Genomic DNA, 24,009 nt, shown 5'->3' with positions numbered 1-24,009 from the left:
ATGTTACCTGTAATCTCCATCGGGTTCTGGTAAATTATCCGGAATGCAGTCGCAAAAATTTGTGTCTCCATCATTAACGGCCGTGTCATCGCTCCAATACCAAGGTCCGGATTTGTATGAACCTGCCCAATAAGCGTCTTCGTAATCGCTTGTAACCTGCGAAGAGTTCCACATCTGGTAAAGTTGATCTCGTATCGCATCCTGAACGTCCGCGGTTTTCGGCATGACCAAAGTCGCTTTGATGGCTTCGCATTCGGCCAAGGCAGCACTGTAGGTTAGTAACGAGTCGTCGAAGAAACTGTACAGCATGCCATTGTAAACAAGCTCAGCTGCCGGCACTGTGAGAAAAGATGTATTTGATCAAAGTAAATCAATAGAATACTAAAACAACCGTTTGTCTCTATCACCGACTGGAAATATTAAACTATGTTAAAAAAAGTCTTGTAACGTGTCTTTAACGCGAAACTGCATCACAGACGTAAAGGGAAAATTTACTTAACTTGGTCACTGCTTATTCAACAATGCAACCACTAAAAATACACAGTGTTCATTTTGCCATAAATGTCATACACGTTAAACAATTTAGGATCACCTGCTTGTGCGTAGAGGTGAGACATACTGCAAATTGCAATAAAAATGAGAACACATTTCCCCTTCATCGTTCAGCCTTTCACAAAATCTTGCTGCGTGAAACTTCACATAAGTATTTCATTGCTTGGAAATTTGTGCTTTTATTATGTGACCAAAAACTAACGGGAAAAAAGCAATTTGGGAAAGTGTGCAAATATACAAGCGAAAATAAATGGGAGTTTCCACTACCGTGCGAATATTTGTCAACATAAGCACCTGGTGCAGTGTTGCATAAACTGATCCACAGGCAAAGCAGATAAACGTTATACAGCATTTTTCTGATGGTGTACCCAGGACGAGCAAACAAACTAAAAATAGTACTTTTCCTCATAAAAATATTGACTACATTTCAACATAAAGACTTTCCTCTCAAATATTACTTTTTAAAACGTGCACAAGTAGGCCTATAGTTATACTTAGTTAAGTCATGGCGCTTTGGGTGCGACTATAATGCTTGTGATTTTGAAGGGTATATGCCCTATCAATACATTTATAGCAGGCCAAGATCAACATTTCAAAGTTTGTTTGTGTGGTAATATTGCTTCATAAAGCACATACCAAATTTTAACCAATTGTATTTTGAACATTAGCGCCTGGAGATTACGCAAGACCAGTAATTTACATGGCTAAGCGTGAGAACAACTGCACATTAACAATTATAACAGTTTATGGTTGTTTGACCGGTAGCGGGAGTTGCTCCCCCATAGGGTAAACTATATTTAGCTAGCGCAACAAGAAATCAACATACCAATTCCTTGTTATTGAGCGAAGGGTTGGCCTAGGCATACCCGACTGTTGACTGACCTAATTTATATTGTGTAATTTGTAACGCTTACACCAAGCATACAACCGCAATATATAAATTAGTTATTATTATAATGTTCAATCTGGATGTGTGCGTTTGATTTCAATCCTAATGTTGGCTCTTAATTGTTTTATGTTTGTTGTTTTCAGAATACGATGCCGTATACAGACGAAACGTATATATTCTCAATAGAGAAGCTTGGATTAGTGTGTAATGATGAAGGTCCGTCCCAGAAATCATTTTTTTGCAAGACAGGATCCCAAGCCCAGTTAAAGTTGTCAGTGGAAGAATTGTGCTTATAAATAAACATTACATTATAAGGTTTTATTTGATTATAATCATTATATTAATTGACAAAACCACATTAGGTTTAAACTAACTCATTTATGCGTTGAGTAATTAGGTAATGAACAGTTTCTTCATAAATTGGTGCTTTTTTCGATATGCACAAAATTTTACTTTGAAGAAACAGACAACAACCAAACTCTACCAAAGTGTAGGTTCGTTTATTGAACAAACAATTCAATTTAAGTCATACACGAGTACAAAAAACACAAATATTCGTCAACGCAGCACCTGCTTTATAAACTCGTTCACCAAAGCAAGAATGTTCTTGCCATCCACCTTGATCGAACCGGTTTGAACCGGTTGAGACGTGCTGGGACTAGACTGTGGGGAATAGGAGCTTGAAGAGTGACGTAGATGCCGACTTTCGCTACGAACACACGAGCTCTGCAAAGTAACCAGAATGTACATGATCTCCCTCTAGGTGTGCTTTTCTCTATTTACGTTGTTTTTTTACAGACACTGACGATGCTTTTTAGCCAAATACGAAAGTCAACAGTTTTAACCCCGGAAACAGATCTTTCTGTATAAAAATGTGGATAATTTTAAAGCTTTTTATACAAAGTCCGTTTTATAAGTTCTTCCACACAATACCGACAAAGATGGTTTTGTTATAGCTCGCACGCTACTTTAATCCAGAAGGCATATGTGAATTGCAGATTGCCACAAAATTCAACTAGTAATGCAAGTTTTACAATTTGTTCGTTTTGATTCGCTTCTCACCAATTCGTCTCCCAGCTCCCGACGCAAAAACTGTTTGCTTCTGTGCGATATACTGCTCTGCTTGAGAAACAATAGGCATTGTGACATCACTAGCACCAGCGATACGTCAGCGATGTAAGCAAGTGAATCTCTGTAACTTGATTGGCTCGTGGTATTTGAATCCGTCTGTAGCAAGTTATAACATTAAGAGACAACCACGTAGATTACAAAAAATTTATCATATAGCTCTCAAAGACTACGTTAAGAAGTAAAGCAACAACAAAAAAATTTTCTGTCATTTTTTATGATGTTGAGTCGACACAAGCTACATCATAAGATCCCTTTCCTGAACAACACAGTTTTAACTTATTCCGGATATGTGAACACAAGCAGGGAGAGGCGAACTTATTCTTGAGGCGAACAAATAGGGAACTGCAACGGTTTCTTCCATTACTTTAAAGGTTTCTTAACACATACTGATAGAAGCATCTGTAGGAGTTTTTAATAATTTAGAAAAATAATATTTTAGTTACCTTGCAATAAAAATGCATAAAAATGAAATTGAAATGCTTTGGAAGATTGTATAAGAATTAATACTGAACATGCCAACTTTGGTCTGGCGTAATAATAACTCAGATATTACCAAAGTGTAATTAACCTTATGAAGAGACGACAGAGCGAAGTTGGCTGCACTGATAATTCCACCAAACGACACAGGAACGTTTTGTTCCATACTGGGCGTTCCAAAGCTGATGGTCAGTAATTTGGGATATTCGTCTGCGCGTTTTAAAAATAACAAAATGAGAGAAATAGGAAGAATTTTTTCCCTTTTTTGAGTATTTTCACAAAAAAATATTTTTTCAAAACTAAAACCAAATTTTAAAAAAGCGATTTGAAACGGGAAATGCAATAGATATTCGATACATGTATTTGATAGTGCAGGCAAAACTGTATAAAAGCTCCCAATTGCAGAATAAAAAAGACAAAAACCTACCCGCCACGAAGTTAAAATCAAGCATCGCTTCGCACAATCCAGGCGAAAGTTGCTTCAAAAAAGAGAGACAATTTCCTAATATGGAAGTCAGGCGGATTTGGACAGGGGTGGTTTCCCTAGACTGAGAGTCGTCGTCTGATTTGTTTCCCATCAACTAAATGAATTTTGATCAGTCACCAATTGTCCCGAAATATAAAACCCTTGTCGTTAGGTCTTCAAAAACATGGTTACAAAATCTGGATAAGTTCTACAGAAAAACTCAAATAGAGCGGCATATGATCACTACAATCTTATATTTTAAAATACAGATTAGTTTCGCCTGAAGACATCATCAGTTTCTGTGTCTTACTTTGGCATTTCAAAATATAAGATCATACTGATGCTGACAACACTCTATTGGGTTTTCTGAACACTGATACTGTACATAAGTACAGTGGAAAGGTCTATCAGTCACCATTGAGCAGCACAAGCTGATTCCTGCAGCCTTCTGTGGTAATTTAGAACTGTAATGAAGTAACTTACTTTGCTGGAAGATCTGACAAGCAAAGGAGTGACGGTGGCGAGAGATGTATTTATGCTTCCTTGTCGGTGATGTTTACGCTCGCGTAACTGTAAAATACAGAAGTTACAATCTGGCTCAATTTGGAAAACACAATTTTGCAACAAAATGTTGTCTCTGTTTAACTGCTAACAATACATACTCAGCGTATTACATACTCGCGGTTATTCCATTTTACCGAATAAATAACGAAATTTACAACGGCCAAATGCTCTACCACAGAGCCCAGGGGCGGATCCAGACACTTTCTGATGGTGAACGGTTACTACCCGAAAGTCATTGTTGCGCATTAATGGCGATTTTTGTAGCTAGAGAATAGATAACAATGCATTCGTCAGAGAAAGTACGCCAGTGTTGAACAAAAATCAATCCCAGACAACAACCATTCTGTAAATCACCGATTATAGCATTATGATAGAGGAGTTATAGAGAATAGAGACTGAACATTTCCAATGGGAATCCATTCGCTCCCTCCTAGATTCCTTCTCTGGCTTAGCCAAAAATTACCAAAATTCAAGTTCACCTTTATAGTCTCTTGAAGCAATCTTGGATGCAGAAGCAGAGCGACCGAAGTTTGGCACGTGACCCCAATCAACTCGCTTATGACGTCATAGAGCTTCAGGAGTTTAAATTTCCACTGGCTGAGATATTGTCCGGCTGTAGCAGCGAGGAGAGCAGTGGTGAGGTCGGTTTCGTGTAAAAGGGTTAGGTTTTGGTTCGTGTGCACAGCGGACAAGCCCTGTGGATACAAGAATTCGTCGAATTCGACACAAGTTTCGAACTGCATGAGTTAGAGTTCAAAATATGAAACACATAGCCGACAATGCTGTGTGACTTATTTAATATGTGTGGAAATTATTACTGGAATTTACACGACATGATGGACGGATTACTATAGTAATAGTGCACGGCGCATAACAATGCCTTTTCTCACTGCCTGGAAAAATTAGAATCACTCAAATTTAGACCTGGTTTTAGAACAAAAGAAAACTAAACATTTATCTTACGAGTTTGTAAACAAACGACCCGTGTGACCACTGTGGACAAACCGTTTAGCGAAAAATCAATACACGCGTAATCTTATGTCCATATGGGAATTGGATGGAAATATGTCTGTTACTGCCCTATCTACTACCCTATATGGCCACAGCCCTATTTTTGGCACGGGACTAAAGTCGAAGTGGTGTGACGTCAATGGTATGGACAACGAAAATAGCCGCTGGGCACACATTGCTTGGAATATCTAGGTCAGTGTTTCTCATCAACCGCCGTCCGCCGGTCAGCGTTGCTTTTTGACCAGTCCCCAATATATATATTCTTTTCCTCTCGAATGGATTTTTTATGGTGCGGAGTGCATGCTTTGTCATATATGTATTTCCTTTCAACAATATGTTTTGTTCATTACATTTTAGTTAGATTTTATAAAATCGTTGGGCCGCAAAAGTTGTTTAAAGATTGACAGGTCCGCAGCAGCAAAAAGGTTGGAACCGTTGATCTAGGTCTCAATTTGCAAAGCATCGACATCAATAAATATTAAACTTACCTGCACTATGCGTTCCTGGTGTACACCGATGAAGTCAAGAGTATCGTCGGCAAATTCATATTTCAAGGAACCAATCATGCGTGAAACGAAGTGCAGCGATGCGTGGTAGACCTTTAGCCACTGAAAGAAAGCATGGATTAAGGTTTGACACTATTGCAATATAAATTGGCAATACTTTTTTGGATTTCGAGTTGTATGCTTCGGAGAGATTTAGTGAGAGGTGAGATATGTTGCGGGTCCGAGAGATTATTAGCGCCATCTCCTGGTTGGCTGAAATGTGCGAGAAAAGACGCAAGATGGCGATACAAAGCGATGCCGACTTTTCTGCAAATGTAAGGCAACATCGGTCAATCATCCGACTCATATTTCAAGCAGAAAACCTGATCGGGATTCGTGGCCAGGATATCAGGGGTTCGAATCCCGGTGTGGTTAAAAAAGTTAGTGGGTGTATCAAACAAGCTAACATGGACTAAAGGAATCCAAACACTATTTTATCTTTTGTTTGTTGTAATTTATTCAGCCTATTACTTGCTTACCGCAACGTTACTATAACTAAATTCGAAAACATATCAAAAACAGATGTGATTTAATTTACAAGATATCCCACCTGCATTTACTTCACAAGACTTGGTCAAGTTGACGAGAATCATCATAAGCAGGTAAATTGTCGACTCCCGTGACACGGACTCGCGCCATGATTGGTTAAACACGCCCTGCTCATCCTCACATAGCAACTCGAGGGTTTGAATCATAACAATTGCTGACTATCAATAAGGCAAAAACTTTTGAAATTGCCCCTTACAGCAACAGTAGAACCTTCTAGAAAACTAATATTTTACCTCAATAATAAACTGTGTCGGTTTTCCTTCAAGTTGCTTCAAGATGGATGAGAGGTGGAAGCAACTAACGTGAATTAAATCACAAGAAACTGGAAAAAACAAAATTAAAAAAAAAATATTTTTGAATAAAAATCTTTGTCTTCGTGTTGTTTGGTGCATCATCTCTGTCATTATTTGTCGCAGGAAAGCCGACTGGTTTTAGCGTTATAGATACAAAACGATTTCATAAAAGCGGTCAAAAACCTATTTTAACATTTACACAGCGGCACCATTTTCGATGATCAAAGCAAGGTAATAAACTAGTGCGTGTTTTTACCGTTCTTATCTTTGAGCTTGCATGATTTAACAAGGTGGAAGGCGGTTGTGTGAAGATGAAAAGCCGCTTTCCCGAAGCTTCCGGACTCTCGAAGTTTCTGCAGAGCTTCTACGGTTCTGCAAAGATAAAAAGGAACTCCTGAAATATGACTTCACATTCTGGAATAATTTAACGAACAGTAAAAACAAAACCACAAAGTCAAAAATGGGCATGGTGTTTGGTTTGCGTAAACGAACAAAACATTGACGCTCTTTGTAATTCACGACATTTATCAATTAACTTCAAAAATTTTTAAAACATGTGGATTTAAGAGGCTTATTCGGATTGGGTTGCAGCAGCCTAAAAGCCAAAGAGCAGTTACATGAGAAGGTGAATGCTATATTTTGTCAGTTCAGTTGAACAAAGGATCTGCATGCTGTAGGAATTTGACAGAACACTTACTTACCTTTTCAACCACTCCGGTGTGTGTTGCTGACACCTTTTGTTTTTTACCTGGTTGTACGTCTGTGTAAGGAGAAGATCGGTGCAAAGATTCAACAAAACATTCGTTTCCTTGCATGCGGAGGAAGGCTCGCCTTCAACCTGGAAACGTTTTATTGCCGTCAAAGAATCGCGGTAGGTGGTTGGACCATGCGTCGTCCATTGAACGCGAAACCGAATTTTTGAATTAGTAATTTCGCGCATGTAAATTTCAAAATCAACTCAGATTTTAAATGAAGTTAACGAACCAGAACAATGATGGAAGTTATGACGTCATCGAGAACAGCTTTCATCAAGTTTTCATCTTTCAACTTGGAGGCGGTGATAAACGTTTGCCAAGCCGACGTGAACATTAGGTGGCGTTCCCGTTCAGCGGAAGGCACAATTGAAAGTGATTGGGAAACGCACAGTAGCACCTGAAACAATTAACTTAATGGTAATCCGATAATGTACGTATATAACATCTCATTGTATGTGGTAAAAAACAAAGGATAGACTGTTGTTTTTCTAAACCAATACCTTGGACCAGTGTTGATACAACTTCTTGTCCTTGAATTCCTTCACAATCACTTCGAAGTTTTTGTCAGGTTTGTTATGTGACATGTAGAAGGTCTCTAACGCCATCACGTTGAGAGAGTGGGCGCAAGTTTCCAACAGCTCGCTCTGTTGTTAAAAAAAACGATTGCGGATTTGCTTGCAAGGTCAAAAATATTTGTTTTCGAATGTATTTTTCGTTATAAACGCGACTAAAATGATGGATAAAGTAAGCAAAACAGAATCATTTGTTACGTTATAAACTGACCTGGGCAATGTCCTTTGGTGCGTTTTCGCTAAACAGGGGAAATAGTAACGAACTCCAAAACTGTTTTCCCATTGATTTCAAAGCCTAAATAGAGATATTATAATGCACATAGATGTAAACAGTGATTGCATAAACTCAAAATAAACCCGATTAAAAACTGTGAAATAAGTTTTTTTATAAATTAATAAAAAAATCTTCTACCAGAATTGGAGGAAAACTTGTTGTATTGTACATAAGGTTAAAGTATAAGCGAAACACTTTAATTTTTAGCAAAACAAATCGATCAAATCTAATCACAAATAAAAATATGACCTTCAACTGGCGAGAATCTCGCCAAACACATGTAACGTTTAAATCCACTTTATCAGATACAACATCTACCTCAAGTACGGGATGTCGTTTATCGACCCACAGAGCGTTAATAAACTTGATACAAGCTGAGTGAAGAAAGACAGGCAGTTTGTACGTTCCCTGTTTTTCCGGCAAAATCATTTCCAAAACGGCGTTTAGAAAGCTTGACTTGCCGAGTTGAAGGCCCTGTTATAAATAAACCCAAGCTGTTGTCAAATGTTTTGAAAAAAAATTAATCCTTAACGAAAACTAGTTAAAATTTTTTATTTGGTAAGCAATATTTACCCATAACTCAGAAGCAACAGATTTCTAATTTTTTCTAGAAGCAACAGATTTTTTAATTTTTGGGTAAAAACATTGTCAATAGCGTTTTAGACACAGGTCAAACAGTGCATATTTTGTGTTTGCTGGCTACTGACCTCTTCAGGTTTATTTTTGTCCTTGGCTTCAAGGTCAAGAAACAGCTCCAACAAACCGGGCTGAGTCTGCACCGAGACTACAAGGAACTCCAATATAGCGATCTTGAGGGGAATATGTTCAGTGCGAGATTGAAGTCTTGATAGTAAGATATCCCTAAAAGAAACAAACACGAAAAAGTCTTTCTCCCATTGCTTAAACGTGAAAGCATTGCTTTAGAATCCAAAGTTTTTGTCATGATGCTTTACATGTACGGAGTGGAAGTAACCAAGTTTAAGATATCATTAATTTTTAATTCTGTTTAGTTATTAATCTGCTAGCAGATAACGTCCGTGTAGAAGATAGACACCAATGGGTATTATGGACAGAAAACAAAAGAAAAATTAAAAAAAATACTCGCTATGCAACAAAATGAGAGTTTATATTATCAAACAGAGTGTTACATCGTCGTTTGTTTCACAAGGTTTTCAATTGTGAAACAAACGACCAAGTATTTATTACAGAAGTCGCTACATAATCACATAGAAACTTTAATCTTAAGTTAAGTTTACCAAAACAGCAACCACATAAAAATGACTTAGTGCGTGAAATTAAACAAACCTAAATCCGACCACGTCTTCGCCCAAGTTGGCGTGAAGAGACATAGGAGCAACAACAGACACATGCCGCAAAATGGCGAGCGAGAGTTGGGGTAGAGCAAGAGTGAAACGATGGTAGATGTACCCGGCTATGTTGGAAACCACACTGCTTTCTGAAAATCGTACCAAAATAAATTGGTTTTATTCAATTACTTTGCTGGTGTAAAAAGGTTGGGTTTTCTTCACGCATTGACCATATATTATATTCCTTAATTCTCGCCGCATGGCAAACGAAACGTTGGTTAAACACAAACTACAATAATTTTTGTGCCAGAAGGTCAGTTATTGGAGAATTATTGAATATTTGTTTGAGAAAAACAACGCTTTACACAACACAAATCAGCGTGTAACACAATGGTTCCAAATGTCAAAAACTGAATTATTTCTATTTTGGTCCGCAATGGCTTAAAACAAAGCAATGGGTGTTTTATCGGGCATACCTCCGACGTTAGGTGTCGCTAGCACTTGATGAAGGAAAGAGTCTTTGCCGGCAGCAGCTAGATCGGATGAGCGGAGTAGGTTATTTATTACCGAAAACGCCAAGCGGACAATTTCCGACATCTCATTGGCGTCCGGTGAAAATGGCTGAAATGAGTACTCAGGAAATGTAAATTGAGGCTTTGCAACTCGGTAATCGATTTAAAATACGAACTTGTGTTAAAAACACGGTCTGAATGAGATCGGCAGGAACCGAAGCTATCTTGAGCACAACTTCTGCGCCGTTCTGTTCCAGCAGAGAAGACACAACTGACTTCTGTAATTCCTTGCCAGGCTCGGTAAGCTCGTCAGCAGAAAGTCGTACGATGGAATGAAAGAGCTTGAGACACCTTACTCCTAAAATATTAAAACTCTTCTTATTTTTCACACAATGTCTACAGTGAATTCCACCATTTTAGCCCATTCACGGAAACGCAAAACATGAAGTCTTTGCAACTAGCTAGCAACCAGCCAAAAAACAACGACATCAGAAATTGCGGAATTTCACCTATTTTGTCCCACAAGTCGTCGTTTCGCTGCCACTTCATCAGACAACAAAACACTTCTTTCATGATGAAGTTTACGGAGGTTCCGAGCGATTTAGTTGTTTCTCCATCGGCGGTCATCGAATATTCCAACATGGCTGCGATCAGGTCCACCGTCGCCATGGTAACCGGGTACGTGTTGTTAACACGCTCCCACTAAAATGGAAAAAATATGAAACACATCTCCCAATGCCAGACATGAGACTTTAAAAACAAATTAATCAGCAAAGCAATAAATGCCAGACATGAGACTTTTACCAGTACAGTGGTCTCTAAACTTTTTTGACCAATTTTTCCCACTTACAACTCACCTCATGTTTTTCTGACAAACTAAGTGTGTATATTTCATTGAATGTAAAATCATGTGTGGGGCAACTATTGGGTAAGATAAAAAACTAAAATTTAATTGAAATCAACAAAAACACTAAACAGTATGTACTATAGGGACTAAAGTTTCAATGGCTGATTTTGCTTTTTCACGGACATCCTGAAACCATCCCACGGACCCTTTGGGAACCCAAGGTTGGGAACCGCACGGAGGGATATTATTAAGCATATGCTGCACTCACATCTGTCAGAAGCCGACCAAACACCCCAGTTTGTGCTGGGTTTCCCTCAGGATATTGAGGAAAGGAACCTTTATCCATGAGAGGAAAGTATTGTATCTGAGATAGATCTCCGAGAACTTTCTGTGTGTTTCGCTTAGCATCCATCTTGACTAGAGCAGTGTAGCATCGAACACAGGTCGCCACCAGATCGGTGGCTGGTTCAGTCATTTGCATTATCCTACATATATGTATACATGAAAAGTTGATGAAGCAAAATTGTATACATTTCGAAAAAAGTGATTCAATCATATTGCATTTTTTTGAACCAGTTAAGCATACCAAATAAACAAGTCTCATTTTAACAAAAAATTGAAAAATCTAAACTGCAGTATAAGAATATTTGGTTGCTTTGCACATTCAGGCAGTTTGTACATTTCATGTCATAATGTTAATAAACAAGCTACGCGAGGCAAATAGAAAACATTGTCTTACTTCTGAATGATTTCTGGAATTTTAGAAACAAACAGACTGATTGTGTCCAACACTGCCATGCAGTCAGTTTCAGTATCAGCTGTTGATTGCATTGAAGCTAAAATCTTTTCTACTAAGTTCATGATGAGTTGGGACTTTTCAATAAATCCTAGCAGGTGATAATTGGAGCTTGGGCCTTGATATTTCAACAAGTTCTGAAATATATGTACAAATTGTTTTTCAATGGATTGCTGAAAGGAGCATAAAATTTCAGATGAATAGCTTTGATGTACATATTTCTTTCTGTTTACTATTTGGGTTCCGCTGGTATGGATTGTGGTTGCATGGGGCCACTTGACCAATTAATTGAGTTACAATTGCTATAGAACCAAGGTCCATTGTTGTATACCTATGAGCTGCAGACAGATGTACACACTGTTTGACGTGTAAGATCTCATCAGTGCAGCTGGTGACTATGGCACCGGACTAGCTTTTAGAATAGCAGGCACACAGATTTCCACTTCAGGGAACCGAACAGCAGAGACGTCACCAGCTACACTGATGAGATCTTACACGTCGAAACAGTGTGTGTACATCTATCTGCAGCCCTCATTAATTATTTTGGCCCTTTTGCACATATAGTTACAATAAATCGTTTACTAGTTGTTACATAGTATATGACCAGCTCTTTTACAATGTTTGCCTATTCTTGTCATGAATCCAGCAGTACTGAGCATTTGTCCACTACGATAAAAACCACAATTTCAAGATGAGCTGTGGTAACAGAAACAAAAAAAAATAGTTTATACCCTTATTTCTGCGTCAAACACTTTCCAGCCATCAATCTGTTGTTGCCACTGAACCATGTCACCCTGTTGACTGTTGAATAATTGTCCTAATGTCCCAACTCTTAACTTCACTGTGTACATACCACCTAAAATGAAGAGCATTCAAAGCAGGAAATATTTTTATCCTAAAATACCGCCTCAAAAACAGTGTACAGTCATAATACTTTACTCAACTTGTTTGTGAAAGAAAAAATGAGATTCAGGTAATTTTCAGGCTTCGATTTACCTGCAATGCTGATGGGTTTGTGACACAACAATCTCCAACAAGAATCATCATCGAGACTTTCAACCTCATCCCGTGTACACGTTGTCAAATATTCCGCAAATGTTGGCAGGTTAGAAAGAAATGCGTGTATCTAGATGTAATATACTTTCTTCATGGCACATACTTTCCTTACTGGAATGTTGAAACTTCGACAAAACTCTAATATGAAGAAATCAACTTAGGTTTACTTACTTGTATTACAGCAGTTTCACTGCTAGCCATGGCAGCAAGAAGTTCCAGCATTGGAGCAATGTTTAAAGGAAAGTAACCTGCAGCTGATACGATGAGTGCATCCATGTCGTATCCTGCAAGACCCCTTCCCTGAGACAATAAGTTTTCAACATGATTAAAATAACACAATAACTGTGAGTGTAAAATTTTGTTTGTAATTTGACTTATTTCCAAATCACAAGAGAAACACAACAAAATTATTGGAATTTATTTCATATTTTAACAAAACTAGGAGAGGTTTGTCTTTTATGGTGGTCATTATTGTTCACATCCGGATATTTTTTATAAAGGAGAACAAAATGACTTTTCTGTGTAAAAAAAATCCTATAATCAATAGTAATAGTGGCCAACTTTTGGTATTTGTATTATTTTCAAAGAAAAGGTATTTATACCATATCAACCGGTTTTCCTTCAAGCAGTATAAAGGCCACAGTGATTATATCAGAATAATTGCCCAATGTGTCTTCATGAAATGATTTTGTGACACACGACAAAGTGCCACGCAACACACGTTTGCCAGTAGAAGATATGTTCTAAGAAAAAGATAATGCATTTTTAACATTAGGTAGTCATTAAAAGACACAAAGAATATAGACATGACTTAATGAATACAAATTATGCACAAAAACAATTCTGTAATCAGTTTTGAATAAAAGACAAACATTTACATCCACATACAACCAATCTTTAGTTTGAAAGCTATTTTTTATTGTTAAACGTATTTGAGCAACCCAACATTAGAACACTTACAGAGTCATGGTTAAAAGGGTGATTGGTCATAATTTGGGCAATTTCCCTCCAAGCGTTCATATCTATTGCTCTTTCACCAAATTTTTGTGTCATGATTCCACCATTATCTTCCATCAGCTGTAACAAAAAACAAAATATATGTCGAAAAGATGAACACAGGGAATGCAGGAAGCATAATCTTTGACTAATTTACAAAAAATCACAGTTATAACTTACGTCTGTTTTATTTTAGTATAGGAAATAAAAATTTTCAGAGGTATTTTAAATTAAAAAGTAGCAAGCAATAGCATACATACCACAAAACGAACTGTCGCCCAAGCTAACAACAACGGGGATAGGGAAGGGTCATCCATGCAAGTCTGCATGATTTTGTCAAGTTTCTCAAAACTTTTTTCATCTTTATTCAGCTGATGATCAGACACAGCATCAGTATCCTGAGCAATTTTGAACATAAGTTTTTTTAAAAATATAACAGAGTACAATAAATGAAACAAAATGTGATGTGGTTTAATTAGTTTTTATGCCTTTTTACTTTTGCTGTTCACAGTGTTGTCTTTTGTGCAGAACAAAATGATGTAATTTGGGAACAGATAAAATCCATGGTATTATTAACATAATCCATGTCACTGTTAAGCCCCCCTTACACATTCTTACCAGTGTTAACCTGTTTATCCAAATATACTTACTTGCAAAAACTCCAAATCAAAACCCTCAATAAGTAAAATTTGCATCAGGGAGCGCATGGATGTCAATATTGGGTTTAACAACCTGGGGTCAACAATTTCACACAATGGATGAGAGGAGCCAAAAGTATATTCTATTCGAAAAAAATACCACTTAGTTTTCAGCTCGAAATTAAAAACAACTGGGCAAATAGTACTTGTGAATATTGCTGCCAGATTTGCAAGAGTGTCGCAGGACATTTCAAAATGGGAGAAATACAAAATAAACACTTGCAAGATCTCGCACTGCTCTTTGATTTGTTGTGTGGCCAACTGTGTAAGGACCTTATTATGACCAAAAAATTAAGCAGGTTTAGTGCTGAAATATGCTAATTATAAAATATGAAACAACCTCTGGTGTGCAATCTGTGCCTCTGGTGGCAATGTTCAAGTTTGAACTCAAGAACAACTTCTCAAATTGTTTGGTTAAAGTTGTCACTAAGTCTGGGAGGTTGGAGAGAATATCTGCATACACATCCTACCACATACACAACAAAAAGTTAAAATGAGCCCCGTCTGTGACAATAATTCCTAACTGTAAACCATATTTTAAAAAATCTATTGGATGCAAAAATATTAAAAACTTTAGCCTGTCATAAAGTAGAATTGTACTAATTTTGGGTTGATTGCAAAGCAAAACAAACCTTGAATGGATGACTTTGGTCTTGGAAATATGCTATTAATGGAGTCAAACATCTAACGCAGTACAACCTGGAAAAATTACAATGTCCTGAGTAGATCAGGGTCAATGTTTACACAAATGCGTTGTTGTCACTTGTCATCCCACATAAATCAGATATATACTGAAATTACACTAACCACCTATAAAGTCATTATTGCATGACAAAGTGGACAGCTAAGTGGGCTACACAATAAATAGACAAATTTCTGTGCACATTTGCAATATATTTCAGGTGATGCCTTGGAATTTTTATGGACGGTCTTTCTGATGTTGTAAAAAGAGATTGACATGTTGGTTAAATATAACTGATGCAACATTGTTAAAATATCCCACAGAGATTGCTATGTATCATAACAGGGTACTAACCTTTCAGTAAAATAGTATTCTGCAACATTGCTGAGCAACTGATAAGAATTCTTATCATCAGACAACAACTGTTGCAACTTTGCCCTTGAACCACGAAAATGATGCCTTGCAAATTGTTTTATCATATCATGCATCTGAGAGCAGTCAGTGTTCTATAAGGAAAACAAAAAGTTTAAACAGCAGTAATGCAAGGTGTTAAATACCAGTAAAAGCTTACAAGCAACTTTGAGACTCTTTCAACAAACTTTCTCAGGTTACCAGACATTTTCCTTTTTTCCTTCATTTCTTTTACTGAGGAAACACTACAAAAGGAACAAAACTATTTTGTTTGCTTATACTTTGATTTCAAACATAACAAAACATGTTTACCTGAATGGTTTGAAAAAGTCAAGCCCAAGTTTTAATGTGTCAAGTGATTTAAAAAGATCTGTTTCGACAAGCTTGGCATCTTGAATTGATGATAAGCCAACTGCAACCCTCCATATCTCTTGAAATGATCTGAAAGTGGGGTAATTTATGACTTTATTCTTGCTTTGTAAGTTTAATGATAACAGTTACAGATCGCTAAAGTTACAGAAAAGTAAAATTATTTTGCAATGTGTTTAACAAAACATACGTTAGGCTTTGAGCCGCCATTGCAATTTCCTCTGCCACCCAATTTATAAAACATTAAGATAAACTCTCGATCCTTTGAAGTTGATAGTGATACCACACAATTCTTTTCGCGGCTTTACAGGGGAAATACCCCAATTTTAAAATGTAATATTGCACGCACAAAAAGTTTCGGCGTCGCCAATAAAGATACATGACCATCCAATGTGTGACTAAAGTTTTATTAAAATAACGTTATGAGGAAAATGTTTCAAACAGGATAGTTTCACTCGCTTATACCCATAGCATGCTTGCCCTCCACGTCCCACTAAAATTTCGGACAGTCTACACCACAGGTACAATCACGTGGAAATTGGCATATCAGCAATGACCAGTTGATTGTTCCGTTTTAGATATATTTAACCATCGTTTATTGATATATTAATAAAACAGGCGCGGTGTACCAAAACAGGTATATGCCAGCAGCAAAAATATTTTTATTACGTCTCGGCATATTGCCGAAATGTCAGTCGACATTGCCATTTAATTAGGTGATTGTTGTAAGAGGTTCTGTTGTGTTTGCAACTCAACATGACGAACCCATAGTCGTCACCAACTGCATTAACTATTGGTGTGCGTCAGCTCTTCCGAACATGTCAGTATGCTTGATCGGATAGTTGGGTTTCAGCTATGCTTGGCTAAAAGGCCGAACTTTATGCCACGAGAAGGCCAAACTCCAAGCTTGAGCATCGTTTCATACGTACACTTTTTGCGCCAAGGTGCCCTCCAAATACGTTGGCCTTTTCAGAGCCTATTGTATAAAAAATGGTGATTACAGAACGTAAGCCCTCAATACTTCTGGACACACTTAATTGTCTTTTTTTACTATAGTTGCGTTTGCTTCGAATATGAAATAATAATCAAAAAGATCTCGATGATGAGCAATTCAAGTTAGGTTACGTTTGGACGTTCTGGGGGTATTAAACCCCATCACAACCTCACAATTCAAAGACCGGTCGGACCAACACGCAGTTTACTTCCAGGCTTCGTGTGTTCTAAGTATGATTTTAAGAGTGGATTATATGACCAAAGTGACGAGGAAATAATCTACCACCACGCATGACTAAAAGCTCAGCTTTTCCTTTTCGGACGTGGAATCATGTGCCTACATTTTCTATCCTCGATCAATTCAGTCGACCTGTCATATCGGTGCGCTATAAGGTATATGCAAGTCGCGCATTAAAATTGAACTACATTCATTGTTGCATTTATAATATTCGATGCAGAAAGTCGCATCCATATATGATCTAAATTAATTCTCATGGAAGTTAGTGGTGCACGGCGATTGTGTGTTAGGAGGTGACCACAACCTTAATTACAAAAAGGTTTGGAAACCTGAGCATCAAGGCGACTTAGTCATGTAAACAGGAAGATTCTTTTACACTGGGTCACAAAGTTTTTTCCAAATTTGATCCACATATAAGCCTACATATTATAGAAATCTGTGCGAATGTAAACAGCGTAACTTCAAACAATGACATTGTGCACTTAAGCGGAACGGGGTATGTCATGCGTAATCCTAGTTACCAAACCATGACATTGTAAAAATCAACCGGCCGATCACAAGCTGCAGAGGTGAGGAGAAGTTGGAGAACATGTGCTTTTTACACAGGTCAAAGTCTATCTTTCCCCGGGTTTGATGAGTGCAAAGATTTTGTTGACTCAGCACGCAATAAAGTGAAGGTGTATCTTGTTGTTGTTCACAACTCAGGTCAAACTTCGTGTCTGCATTGCATAGCAATAACTTCTGTTGCCTAGTTGTAGTACAGGTTTATATTTACACCACACATTAAAGTTAATAACATGTCTTTTATTTCTTGTGGTAGTCCAATTGTGTTATAATACTTTGTTTAATTTTAAATAATTTTATTATTTTGCAATCTGCAGGTATTTTTTCAATTTGTGTAATTTCTGCTGTGAAGCAACATCGTCAACATGGGATTCAAAAACAATATGATTGTCCACATGTTGATGGCCTACATATACTTGTCAAGTGGGCTTGTTGTTAACCTAATGCAACTGATGTGCTTACCTCTGTGGTATCTTGGCTTCAAAAGGACCTATCGGCGTCTTATAGGAGCGCTTAACTATCTAAATTGGTGCTGTGAGTACTTCCCTTATGTAAAGACGATGTCATTAACATTAAAACATATGCTTCAATACTTCAGTACAAGATAATCCAACTAACGCATTCTCACATATACTGGCTAAAATATTAAGTTCTAAATTATATAAATTTGTCAAAAAACATTTTGTTAGTTACCCAATCAGTAGCAGCTACCACATATTGCTTCTTGCAAATACGTGTGCTGCATGGCTGATGCGCAAAAAATTTTTCTTACAACCAACAACTATTAAGTTTATCTTTTACTTCAAGTAGAAATATTGCGTTGTGATACAACTATAAACCAACTACTGTATATTACTTTGCAATATCAAACAGCCTTACATATGACTAATTTTTAGTGATACCCTGTGTGGCCCAGTGGTGGAGTGGAGTGGAGGTTTATCTCTATGCAAGGCCTGATGAGTATGAAAAGCTTGGAAAGGAGAGTGTTATTGCCATCCTTAATCACCGTGGCCAGTTAGACTGGGTGGTCAGTTGGGTGGTGGCGGAATTTTGCGATATCCTTGGTGTACGTACTTTTTCATATTTTTTATGACTGTTTACATTTAAAGGTTTTACTGACTGTGGTTACTTTTTTTAGATGGCAAAGTGCACAGCGAAAAATTCTATTCGCTATATTCCAGTGATGGGCTGGTCTTTTTGGATGGCTGAAAGTGTTTTTCTAAAACGAAATCTTGAAAAAGACAGAAATACGCTACAGAAAGGCTTTGAAGCATTATCCACTTTCAAACAACATTTTTGGGTTAGCATATTTTGTAACATCAGTGCTCTGATGTGTTTCAAATTAGGTTGGTAATGATAGAGACAACACCATGCAAGTGGGCACTTTTATTCTGCTGCAAATAAGCATATTTGGCAGTTTTTATTTGATTCAGTCAGTGGTTTTTGCTTGAATGGTAAATGTGTAAAAATTAGTGGCAATTGCTTTTACAGTAGATGCCGAAAGTTACAGTAGATTATGGCGAAATTAATATTTCTGTAAGACTTAAAAAAAAACACTGATGCTGATGGTCGATCACTCTTTGTGAGTAATTTTCGATACCTGACAAGAACAGGCTGATTCCTAAGTCTAAATGACATTTTTCTTTTGTTTTTACAGTTTTTGATTTTTTGCGAGGGCACTCGCTTCACACCTCAGCGCCACGAAAAAAGCGAGGAATTTGCCCGGCAGAACGGCCTAAAGCCGTTAAAGTATCTTCTACAACCCAAAACCAAGGGCTTTGTTCTCACCACGCAGGGCATGCGTAAGAGCGGTATGTAGGTTAAATGAGTTTATTTATGTTCGTCCTTGACCTTTTTATAGGTCGGTTGATCAGTTGCGCAACAATCCGTTGTTCTTGTTTTGCCGTTACCTGTGCTAAGCTGACATTGTCCTACTTATGTTGCCAACCGCTGTTTGCCCAGTTCCCAATACCTTGCCTCAAATGGCGGTTTCAATATTACCGTATGGGAAGAGGTGTACGGCTCATATAATATTTGTAAGCCAAAACAGGTGCTTCGTCAGATGTCTAAGTTTGGTTAATATTAAACGTGGGGAAAGTTAAACTTACGGAAAGTTGGTTTGTTTACCGCATTCGTCTCGTAAATCTTTAGTGGTTGGTTGACACGCGGTAAATCATTAAAATATGCGGGTCACAAACCTGTTGTAAGTTCATTGTTTTTAACTACACCTAATAAAATCAATTTGGTTCCCTAATTGAGACAGAATCTAGCTTTCCGTTAGATATTGTCATTAATCCAGCGACACAAATTTAAGAGAGGAATTTAATTGTTTGAAACAAAATTTCAAAAATTAAAACTTTTTCTTGAAGACTTTAGTGAGTTTTAGCATGAGGAGTTCTGTTAACATAGTAAAAATTTCAAAATCATGCAAAACATAATATCTACCAATAGAGCGCTTTAGTGGTAACAACGCTCCACGGTCTGCTTCATTTGTTTGTCTTGACCTTCAAATAATGGATCGATGCAATCCGATAAACCTAATTGCGGATTTGGGAAAGGAGTATTTGAGTCGCCCGACGTAATTGCGTTCACCACCACTTTACAAATCCAATGTGTCTCAATTACGTTGGACTTTGCCATTATTCGTTGGTGTCAATTGTCAATAATGCACCCTGTTCAAAGGGCAACTGCATGATTCATCGGTTGCACTTGATTTTAAACCGTATGTGTATGTGATAAAGCGTGTGAAAAAAACTCTAAATTGCAACGTTTTTTTGTTTCATCCCAGTTACTTACGTGTACGATGCAACCGTTTGTTTTCATGGAGAAAAGGAACCCACCCTAATGGACATGATTAATGGAAAACCTTGCGCTGCCGATTTTTTGGTGAATCGAATTCCGATCGAACAAGTTCCCGAAGACCAAGAGGAGTGTGCCGCTTATCTGCGACAAATTTATCAAGATAAGGTAACATAACATATTTATAACATTTGTGTGAACCGATACGCTACAAGAACGAAACTGCTTTTCGAGAAGGTGCCCTTAAGCATTAAATTAATGGAAATTCAGGCAAATGTAAGGAAAATTATAAAGGAAGGCAACGAATCATAGTCGCAATGGCAGTTTTAAACAGTTTTCTTGTCGCCTTACGAATTCCGTGCCTCTGTTATTGATGTCAGCATTATTCAGATGATAAATGGTGCTGGTGCGGAAGCAGTGAGCGCGCAGCTTCATGTAGCAATAATACAATAGCTGTGTAAATATGTCCTTATGTTGGCATCCAAAGGAAATGACGACACTTGGACCCGTTGAAAACAAATCACCCATAAAGATAATCATATAAAAAACACGTAGGACTATTGACTTGAAGCCGTTACACTCTCTTCACTTTTATAGTTATTACCATGCCAATGTTTCGGTGTTTTATTACGCTACTGTTGTGCGTGGGGTCATGACCACTTACCTTTACAACTATATCCTGAATTGTGATCGCCTGGTTTTCTCAAACTTGTTTTGACAGAAGTTCAAACATTATTACTTCGTCACAACAGGCATAGTTAGGGTTTATATTTTCAAAAATTATTAAAACATTAGGGGGAATATCAAAAAATGTTTTTTTTTTGTCTTTACCGTGAAAATTAACAAATCAACGTACTATCAATCATTGTAGGAAACTGACATTTGTTTACAAAAACTCATAGTCTGGAGTTTATTGTGAGTTTGCTTGTTTTCAGGACGAACTTTGTGATTATCACAAACAACATAACATCTTTCCTATTGATGGTCAAAACCCCAAGTACTCAGATTATGAGAGAAGAAAAATACCGAAAAACATTTTGTAAGTTGAAATTAAACTGTGTGAAATCCGCAGTAGGTAAAAAATTTCTTTTCTATTTTACTGCGTAGTCGATTTTTTTTCCACAAGCATTGAATTTTATTATACCTGTAGGAAATGTTGGTTTGCATTACGCTTATTTTCTTATCCGTTAGTGGGCGTTAAAGCATAAAGTGTTACTACATTTTTCGCGATGAGCATCATCGATCAAAGCGTTCATCCCCCCATATACTAAGAAGAAAACCATGGCACAATCTAAAGAGGCGGTTAATTACCGCCAGAAAAGGAAAAGTCAGTACGCAAAACACGAATAACCAAATAATATGATTAACACATCTACAGATTGATAGGGAATCCGGTTTTAATTTGACGCAATGTTTGTGGAAAAGCGATGTATACCAAAAACTAAGTCCACAAACGGCGCTGTTGTAACCCACTATTAGTATGGTGGTGTTGCATAAGCATTGCGTCATGCATATACTAAGTGTATGTAAATGTTACGTACCGTGTGGTCTCTAGAGGCCCCGGCTTGTATATATTTATTTGTGGAACGTCCAGACATGTTGATGAGCGGTTTCTGACGCCTGCGATGCCTGCTTTATTTCTCATTGTGTGGCGATAATGCGTTGGAGGGGCCGCAAGGTTTTACCAAAAATCAATCGACAATGAACATTTTTGACGCAGGTCACTTGTGATTGCGATCACGTGGGCCATCCTTCTGCTGGTTCCCCTTTTTTATTTTGCAACTACGACCTTCGTATGGGGAAGCACGTTTCAGAAGGGGATGTTTACACTGGCGGTGCTCACAGGTAAGTGGTCAGCTCATTAAAAAGAATTCGACAATGTTTTCGACATGACAGGACTTATTCCAAGCCTAAATTACGCCCGAAAGTAAAACTAGGACACCAATGCAAAATAATATATTGCGACGTAAGAAAGCTCTTGCTATGTTTGATGACTGACGTCACCGAATGTCCCTTGTGTAAAGAAATTGTAACTACGACTGAAATGTGAAAGAGTGCAAAGAGATTCTGTGTATTATACATTCGCGTATATAGTAGGTTTTGCGCGTTAAGGCCAAAATGGATTTTTTTGTTTTATCCATCTTTTGCTTCAAATGTATGTTGCATTTTTTTGTATTTTGCAGTTGGGATTGTGTTCCAAGTCATGCTCAAAGCTGGAAGACCGAAAGGTGACAAAAGGTGAATTCTTCACTCTCTGTACGTGCATTATGCTGTCATCCAATCTAAACTGTTGAAGCGTAATTTTTCTGTAGTTTTCACAATGATTTCGTTTTTATCGTGCTGCAATTTTCTCTAATTTCACCTCTGATCAATGCCATAAACAACAATTTTCATGTTTATTTATGTCGGTGTTGAACGGCGTCATGCGAAACTCGCTGCCAAGAGTTTTTTTGCGAAACTGTTGATTTTGACCTTATGTCCGCCGCATATAAAACTATAACTACAAGTTAATGTGTTGTTTTCGTCTTGAAATCAAAATATTTTGGTCTTTCGCAAAAGTTCAAAGTTTCAATACGTGCACATTAAAATGAATAAGTTACGGATTATTCAACAAAATATGAACCCCTGCAGTAGGCATATTGGAAAATAACTCAAAATGTTTTTGAGCCAGTACGAACATTGTATGTACTTGAAAACTCTGTGATGTTTTTTGTAAAACTAACACTGCGTTTGATATTCTGTTTGTATTATTTATTGTGTGCGATCATATTCGCTTATATGTTGCAGTGTGAGACATACGAACCTTTACTTAATATCCTGATTATCACATAATTACGTTTGTCGAAGCTTCTGATGCCAGAAATTGTCGCGACACTTTCTTCAAATCTGAGACCGAACGACTTTTGCAAACTGAATTTTTGTTGCAAACTCTCAAGCTTCAGCAAGTAATCTCAGCGCGCGTATGCACAACGTCCACCAGCACTTTTTCGAATCAAGTTTATGCAATTTGCTTTCTGGTTTCGCTTTCACGCGTTCGATAATTTAGTGTTTCTTTAAATCGCGTTTGCTTTTTTCGTGTGGATTTTGCTTGGTGACCTGACGTTGCGGAATTTAGATGCATCTACTTTGTACTTGATTTTCTTTGTGTACTTGAGTGTGAGATTTTATGTCAGGGATGACGAACCACTGACCAGCGGGTCACCATCATCAGGTGCACTTCAGCAAACCTGTCTTCTCAAAAATTTCAACAAAAATACAATCCTTTGTTTAGGAGGGGTTGTAGAGTCTTGAGTCGGATTCGCTAAAAATTACACGTCTCCGATTCCTTAACTAACTGCTGAAAGTACTGTCAGCGACTTAGGAAATGTCTACTAGGTAATTGTGCAGGGCGAAAGTACACTGATTCGAATCCAAATAACAGCACTAGGGTATTCGGCCAAATCCGAATATTCGTTACGTCCTAACCGTGACCAAATTACTCACGACATTTTTAAAAATAAATTAAGTCCAGTGTGAAGTAATGTCAAATGCATTAGCAAGAATTTTGCTTGGCATTTTAAACTTGAACACGATCCAAAACATTAATTATGCACACGTTGCCTATATTTGGTACCATGCACTCTTTAGCTGTGTTTGTGAACACTTAGTTCAACTTGATAATGG

At 37.5% G+C, this 24,009-nt stretch overlaps 2 protein-coding genes across 2 annotated transcripts; one reads left to right on the top strand and one right to left on the bottom strand.

The window, feature by feature from the left end:
* Nucleotides 1-1,987: 1,987 nt before the first annotated feature.
* Nucleotides 1,988-16,038, bottom strand: LOC145893833 (nucleoporin NUP188-like). Its single transcript, XM_082982194.1, has 37 exons — nucleotides 15,943-16,038; nucleotides 15,696-15,824; nucleotides 15,544-15,628; nucleotides 15,327-15,478; nucleotides 14,923-14,989; nucleotides 14,631-14,756; nucleotides 14,437-14,563; nucleotides 14,243-14,373; nucleotides 13,853-13,990; nucleotides 13,557-13,673; nucleotides 13,199-13,339; nucleotides 12,768-12,896; nucleotides 12,537-12,666; nucleotides 12,272-12,396; nucleotides 11,484-11,677; nucleotides 11,013-11,229; nucleotides 10,407-10,599; nucleotides 10,074-10,255; nucleotides 9,862-10,006; nucleotides 9,384-9,534; nucleotides 8,786-8,939; nucleotides 8,397-8,552; nucleotides 8,016-8,099; nucleotides 7,733-7,876; nucleotides 7,462-7,629; nucleotides 7,179-7,315; nucleotides 6,734-6,849; nucleotides 6,418-6,506; nucleotides 6,186-6,342; nucleotides 5,754-5,902; nucleotides 5,579-5,698; nucleotides 4,559-4,774; nucleotides 3,999-4,085; nucleotides 3,477-3,630; nucleotides 3,141-3,259; nucleotides 2,504-2,668; nucleotides 1,988-2,167 (listed from the first exon to the last, which is right to left on the bottom strand). Exons 1-37 carry the CDS (start codon nucleotides 15,960-15,962, stop codon nucleotides 2,000-2,002), a joined length of 5,082 nt encoding a protein of 1,693 aa, XP_082838320.1. The 5' UTR covers nucleotides 15,963-16,038; the 3' UTR covers nucleotides 1,988-1,999.
* Nucleotides 16,039-17,870: 1,832 nt separating this feature from the next.
* Nucleotides 17,871-23,588, top strand: LOC145893837 (1-acyl-sn-glycerol-3-phosphate acyltransferase gamma-like). The gene is made up of 8 exons (XM_082982202.1): nucleotides 17,871-18,081; nucleotides 18,444-18,613; nucleotides 18,686-18,847; nucleotides 19,205-19,358; nucleotides 20,336-20,514; nucleotides 21,282-21,385; nucleotides 22,067-22,191; nucleotides 22,530-23,588. Exons 1-8 carry the CDS (start codon nucleotides 17,913-17,915, stop codon nucleotides 22,586-22,588), a joined length of 1,122 nt encoding a protein of 373 aa, XP_082838328.1. The 5' UTR covers nucleotides 17,871-17,912; the 3' UTR covers nucleotides 22,589-23,588.
* The last annotated feature ends 421 nt before the right edge of the window (nucleotides 23,589-24,009 follow it).

The sequence above is a fragment of the Ascidia mentula genome, chromosome 3, assembly GCF_947561715.1.
Source record: "Ascidia mentula chromosome 3, kaAscMent1.1, whole genome shotgun sequence".
In the NCBI taxonomy this organism is placed as follows: Eukaryota; Metazoa; Chordata; class Ascidiacea; order Phlebobranchia; family Ascidiidae; genus Ascidia; species Ascidia mentula.
This window is presented reverse-complemented; position numbering and strand designations above follow the sequence as displayed.